The 6,941-nt window shown below is 44.7% G+C and overlaps 1 protein-coding gene across 3 annotated transcripts; it reads left to right on the top strand.

The window, feature by feature from the left end:
• The first annotated feature begins 740 nt into the window (after window positions 1-740).
• Window positions 741-6,483, top strand: LOC123443273 (putative ubiquitin-conjugating enzyme E2 38). 3 transcript variants are annotated; one of them, XM_045119602.1, is made up of 8 exons: window positions 741-1,136; window positions 1,717-1,819; window positions 2,482-2,508; window positions 3,406-3,650; window positions 3,731-3,794; window positions 4,669-4,808; window positions 4,901-5,212; window positions 5,951-6,483. In XM_045119602.1, exons 2-8 carry the CDS (start codon window positions 1,750-1,752, stop codon window positions 6,215-6,217), a joined length of 1,125 nt encoding a protein of 374 aa, XP_044975537.1. In that variant the 5' UTR covers window positions 741-1,136; window positions 1,717-1,749; the 3' UTR covers window positions 6,218-6,483. The 3 variants fall into 3 exon arrangements, with proteins under 3 accessions (XP_044975537.1, XP_044975538.1, XP_044975539.1); XM_045119603.1 differs by having other exon boundaries at window positions 917-1,136; window positions 1,678-1,819; XM_045119604.1 differs by lacking the exon at window positions 2,482-2,508 and having other exon boundaries at window positions 917-1,136.
• Window positions 6,484-6,941: the final 458 nt, after the last annotated feature.

Here is a 6,941-nt window from a genome sequence, read left to right as displayed (position 1 = left end):
GTGTGAGAGAGTGCAGGATTATGTGTTGAAAACGATGGCTGGACTGATGAAGAGAGTGCAGGATTATGTGTTGAAAACGATGGCTGGACTGATGAAGAGAGTGCCGGATGAGTGGTATGCCTATCAACCGTGGGGCCCGATTGCGCGACAAGTGAAGCCCCAAGCCGACGACCGGTCCATGCTCCATATATCCTAGGTGAGCGTGAGACGAAACGCAAGCTGCGTGAGTGTGATGTTGGGCTGGATGCGTGTCTTTTCCCCGAAAAAGAGAAAATGTTTCCATTTTTCGTTTTGATGATGTTCCGTCTTGGTCTTATCTCGTGCTTATCTTGCCGAACCCGTATATACACACATATGGAAAAAGGAACCGCGGGCAGGCTGGCACTTTCCACCCCGGTGTTCATGCGAGATTCCCGGCTTTTTAACAGAGCAGTATGTACCAGGACCTAGGGTCGTAGCCCGTAGGAGGGATGCAGGCTCCAGATCACATGCCGGATTTCGCCGTTGTCACTTCCTTTCAGAGTTTCAGGGAAAAGGAAAGGCATCCCATCCCATCCCTCCCAAAACGAGCAGGGGAATCTTCTTTTTTTTTTTTGAACGGAAAAGCAGAAACGAGCAGGGGAATCACCGGACGGCAACGGGCGCGCACCCCTAATCACGGCCAAATATGCGTACAGTAACCCTGCACTGGCTCGGTGATTTACCCTGTGTCTGCTCCGCGCCGTGCCTGGGTCCGGTCGGTCCGGTCTGGTCTTGCGGGGCGGAGGCGGAGGCGGAGCAGGGAAAAGCGCTGGGTTGGGTTGGGGGCTTTGCCTCCCCGGCACGCAAGCGCCCCATCCGTGTGGTGTGACCCCGCGTTCCCCTCCCCCCAAACCCGGGCTCGCTCGCGCACGCAGCCACCACCCCCACCCCCACCCTGACCGACCGCCTCCTCCCCTTCCTGCGCCTCGCCCTTTTTCTCCCCTACTACTGGCGACTGCACCACTACTGCTGACTGAACCCGCTTCGGCCCTTCCCTTCCCTGCCCCGGCCACCGGCGGCGCCAGGACCGAGGGAGCAAGGGCTAGGGTTCCGGTCTGCTCCTCCGCCGCCGCCCCCGACTCCGTCCTGCTCTGTTCTCCGCCTTGATCGTGCTGGTTTGCTCGCTTCTTCTTCAGTTACTCGCCATGATTTTCTACTCTTTTGATTCCGCGATCTGAGGAGGAGATCGTTTTCCTTTCTTTCGCGCAACCTGCCTGCAATTATTATCATGATGATGCGATGATACTCTTTGCCCTCATGATTCTCTCTCTCTCTCTCCTGCGGGGCGGTGTGGTGTGATGTTCTTGCGTGCTTTCTTTCGTTTTGTCTGTTCCTGGGTTTGGTCGTGTCATGGGTCCATTGGCCCGACCATGGCGTCACTCCTGCACTGATTGGAGTGCCTGGGTTTTGTACTACGTACATAGTAGTATAAACAACTGACTGGGGCCGACGAACATGAGTTTATTACATGGAGTACGTATTAAATATAAAGGCGAAAAATAAAAACAAGAAACAAACCGCAAGTGGGGAAAACTGTTCCTTACGGCGAGATTATTATTATTATTATGGTCTACACTTTCATGCATATGCCTGCCCTTCATGCGCGTGCGTTGATTTGCGTCCTCTGTTATCTGCCTAATTGCTTCCTATTTCTAGCTGTTGGTTCCAAATCCAATGGCGTTTCATGCTTTTCAGGTGATTTCTCTCTGGGGTGGATTGGATTAGAGGATGGTTCTCAAGAAGCTGCTTCAACTCTTTGGAGTTGGCAAGAAAAAGAAGAAGAATTCCAACAAGAAAGGTGATGATGATGCACCTTCCCTCCTTAACTTGGTCTATTTTTCAGCTGGAGTTGCATCACATGATCACTGGATGTTCCTTGCCCTCTTTATTACCTAGTTTGTCTTGTCCAGTGGTGAAAAGGGTATCATCGGATAACCATGTTTTCTTTTTTAGATAAACATGATGAATGTGTTCTTGGTGTGCAGTGAAACCGCATATCCAATGTGGCAGTCGTAATTGGTTGGAATAGTAGAATAATTAGGCTGTTGTATGGTCCAGGTAGTTATGTCAGGATGTTAATATCTTTACACTTATTTGTCTTGCTTGCCTTGGAGCTACTGAAGTACTCCCTCCGTAAACTAATATAAGAGCATTTAGAACACTACTTTAGTAATCTAAACACTCTTATATACAGAGGGTACATATTTGGTAGAATCTGAATGCTACTATGTTTTAGTTGGATATATGAACTGCCGTATGAATGCATGTCTGTGATGGTCGACAATGTTTTGGAGTTTGTTATATTATAGTTGGATGTGAACTTCCGTATGAATGCATGCCTGTGATGATCGACAACGTTTTGGAGTTTTTTATATTAAACTAACTATTTGTTGGGAAAACATTTTATAGAACTTCTTTTTCTTTTCCTGAATGTTCTAATGAATGATTCTATTTATGCAGGCAAGTCCATCGACCCTCTTTGGCAAGGTAGCTTCGGGTGACCAATGTTAAATTTTGAAATGTTCTGTTTGTGCCTCCTGATTGTTTTTTTAAAACTTTAAATGACATCATATAGTATCAGAGAAATGTCTATCACCATTTTTTTTTTTGCGGTACTGGGTGCAGTGGACCCTCAAATGGATCTCTGAGCTGTGGCTCTTGACTATAAAATACGTATGTCATCCTTACTACACGCAAAAGAAGATGTGCGATGCAGCCACTTCCAGGGTTGTACTTCCATTATCTGCAAAAATGCATCCAGTTAGAAATACATGGAGTCTGTATCATTGCTTTAAGGAAGCAATAAGTTTAGTGCTCTGTGTAAACAATGGCTGGATGTCAGGGATACACTACATGAATTGTGCTCGTTGCTTGAGGAAATTACAGCTGTTAGTTTTATGTCATGTTGATTTTACGCTGTAGCATTCCTTTAAAATGGCAATTAGCTGGCTTTCATTAGGAATGTGAGCAGGGATTAATGAAAGAGATGGCAGTAACCTGTGGTTGAACCGGTAGAGATTTCAGACCAATTATAATGAAACCTTGATATTAGTGCTCACAGCAAAGAAACGCTATACTTAGCAACTGGAAGGGATAATACTGTTAAGAAAGCTGATAACCAACTACAGTACTAGAAAAAATTTGGAATGTGTTTTTTATGATTTATGGACAATCATTCCATGTAATGGAGGAACCACATAGGCATTGTTGCTGTGCACCTCAACGATGGGGATCCCATCCTGTACATCGCAGGCTTGTTCTTCTGAATTATAATGTGGCAGGTGCTTACTGCGGTAGTGCCTGTTTGTCTGTCCTAAACTCTAAGAGTCTATGTACATATGTGGTGATAACATTTGTACTTCGATCATAATCTTCTGGATTCAGGTGCTAGTGCTGCTCCACACCCCACTGCAAATGTCCTTGCAAGTAACATTCTTTTGGATCCCTGTTCAAGTGGGGCTGGCAATGTGCTATCACTGCAAAAACATGAGCCTGAATGTTCAAGTAATATCTCATCAACGATAAAGGCAGTAGATGGATCTGAAGATGAGGATCACAAGTTATTTAACCAATTTGACGTTGTTCAAGATTACTCAGACCACCACTATGCAAAGGCCTCACCAGGGAAGGTATGCGATGTCCTTTTTTGAACACTATCTCTATTAGGTTCAACTGTTGAATTAGTTCCCTGCCTCCAATATGTGACCAGACGAGCAAAGATTGGACGAAAACAATCCAAAATGAATGGAAGCTTCTACAGAGAGATCTACCTGGTTGGTACATGTTTCTATATGACGAAATCAAGTGTATATACTATTTGTTATCATCCGACTATCATGACATTGACGGTGAAAACTGAAAGCATCTAAAGGTCCTTTATTATTGTCATAAAACTGTTCTTTTTGCTGATTATATCTTATTGATTTCACCTTCTAAATATAGTATAATATTAAATATTTGTTAACTTCAAGGTAGTATCACATTCACAACACCATATCTGAACTTCATTACGATATTTGCTCATTGATTCATTCTTCTAACTTGATTGAGTTGTGTGTATTTTGAGATGGCTGTTGGGCCCGAACTAATTCATGGCACTATTCATGCTCATTGTGTGGAAGGATTCCTTGATGCCATTTTTGTATGTACCAATGTCCCCCCAGTCTGTAACTAAAGAAACTTTAATGAATGCTACTCCCTCCGTCCCATAATATAAGATGTTTTTGCAAGATAACATAGCTTACAAAAATTTCTTTTATTGTGGGATGGAGGGAGTACTATTTTTTCCATATAGTCACCATTCTCTGCATTTCTTGGCCCTTTTCTGGCAACATCTTGTGTGTAAGCTGTGGTTTAGGTGCACTCCTGCACTAAGCCCCTAATGCAAGAATTAAAAAATTCATGATTGGTTTAGAACTCCTTTTTCACACTGAATATACCGTGTGGGAAAGTATCATTTAATACTTGGAGAAAAATGGAAAATTATTTGCAACTGTCAAATCATGTTGGCATATCACTAAGCCTAACCTAATGTGTCGTCGACTCATGTCATACTTGCACTGCAGTCTTTCTTTTAGAGGATTTACACCTGAAATCAGTTTTTTATCAATAAAAACGTGGATCTCAGTTTGGTTTCATATTATGCAGGATCTATATATGTTAGAGTTTATGAGGACAGGATTGATCTGCTAAGGGCTGCTATTGTCGGGCCTTCTGGAACTCCATATCATGACGGTCTTTTCTTCTTTGATGTTCGTTTTCCTCCTGAATACCCACGATGTCCACCGGTATGTTGGCACTTCACACCTGCCTCCCCTTATTTTTCAACTTTATCACCACCAATGCAATCTCTTAACAAAAACCTGTCCGATATGCACAGAAAGTGTACTACCATTCAGGTGGGCTTCGGCTAAATCCAAACCTGTATGAGAGTGGAAAGGTGTGCCTTAGCCTGTTGAACACTTGGTGGGGTTCTGGATGTGAGAAGTGGAGCAAGTCAAATTCCACCATGCTGCAGGTGTTGATCTCCATCCAGGGCCTCGTGTTGAATGATAAACCATACTTTAATGAGCCAGGCTACAAAAACACTGTTAATACACCTCTTGGTGAAAAGCATTCCATGGCATATAATCAGACTGCGTTTGTTCTATCATGCAAGACTATGCTGTATTCACTTCGTAAGCCTCCTAAGGTAATTTACAGAACCCTCATTTCCTGCCATGGTTAAAAGATGTCTTGGTTACTCTTCATGGCGTAAAAGAAGATTCTCACTGGCCATGGTTACAAAGTTACTGATACTCGTGCTGAAAATAAACTACATACATGCAAATTGGGTTAGAAATAATCTCCTACAGTACTTACAACAACAACAACCAAGCCTTTCAGTCCCAAACAAGTTGGGAATCTCCTACAGTACTTAAGTAAATAAAATCGTCTGTGTTTTTATTTTCTACGATGAACATGGAAGTATCTTTCTTTTTATTCTGAACAATATGAGAAATAATCACAGATTACTGGGGCGTCCTAATAGCTCAATTATGTTTCTGTTCTATCAATTATACATGCCATCTCCTCAATTCCTTTTTAGCTGTGTTAAGTACAGCTCTGTGAAGTTAGACAATCTGCACCCATAGAGGAGTTGTTTCTTGTGAGTCGTGACGTGAAATTACCAACATCAATTTTTCCACATCTTCGTAAAATGTCCATTATATTTTTATTTATAGAATGTTGAACAAAAAGGAGAAGAAAATGATCTTCTGAAATATCACCACTATTGTGCACCAGTATTTTCTAAAGAAAACAGAGGTCCCGTCCCGAGTGGAACTGGTTTGTAGCACATGGCAAAAAATACATCCTTGGGATTTGTACCACGTGTGCATTGTTCTTCATGCCACTGAATTCATTCTTACAAGCCTTTCACCTGCTGCAGCATTTTGAGACCCTTGTCGTGCACCATTTCCACGAGCGGGAGCGAACCATCCTGGACGCATGCAGCGCATACGCGTCGGGCATTGTCGTCGGATCATCGGTCAGGGATGGCGCCAAGTACGCCTGCGACAAGTGCTTTGCCGGTTTCAAGAAGTCTCTCGATGCACACACCGAACTTCTCGCAAAGGAGCTGGTTAAGAACAGAGCTCAAGCACTGGAACTGAAGGGAGACACGCCAGCTGCGGATGAGATCGCGTCGACCAGCTAGGGATCTTGGGCCAGTCCTGACCATTGCCAAATTCACCTACTTATGGAGTACTGTAACTCGGAAGAAAAAGGGTGTGTAAATCACAACCCACACGTTATGGGGGCACTCTGGGGTGGTGGTATAACTGTAGATGAATTGGTTGTAGTTTAGCACTTGCCGTTTCTGGAAGATGAAATTTCGCCACGTTATATGTCTACCCCACTTTGTGGTTTTAAATATGCTTGGTGCCTGCCATGTTGGTAGAACCTGCTGCACTAGCTTCAGTACCTCTGCAAGTGTGAATAGAACATGCATCTGCCACTTCGATGACCAGCACAACTCGATCTTTATTTCGATTCCCACTCGAGGCAATGGTTCAGATCATCTGATTAATCAAAGTAACTAGCAAAACAAAAACAATGAAGCAAAGCGAAAGGATATGAATCAATCCTCTGCGACTTGCAGGCGCCACAGCACGGGAAGCTCCCGGCCCCGTCGAGCACCGACGGCGACCACCCGGCGAAGGACACGGCCGGGGCGGCGAGCGGGCTGCAGCGAGAGCTGTTCACGAAGAAAGGCGGCGGGGATCAACGAGGGACGGGGCGATGACTGACACGTCTGGTGACACGCGTGCGCAGCGGGCGACGCCCGAGCGTGCCGCGGCCGCCATTAATGGCCGCCCACTCCCACACCTACCCACGCCCCGTAGTTACTGCGCCCACCATATCGAGCGCGCGGGTGGGTT

The sequence above is a fragment of the Hordeum vulgare genome, chromosome 3H (assembly GCF_904849725.1).
Source record: "Hordeum vulgare subsp. vulgare chromosome 3H, MorexV3_pseudomolecules_assembly, whole genome shotgun sequence".
Classification (NCBI taxonomy): Eukaryota; Viridiplantae; Streptophyta; class Magnoliopsida; order Poales; family Poaceae; genus Hordeum; species Hordeum vulgare.
This window is presented reverse-complemented; position numbering and strand designations above follow the sequence as displayed.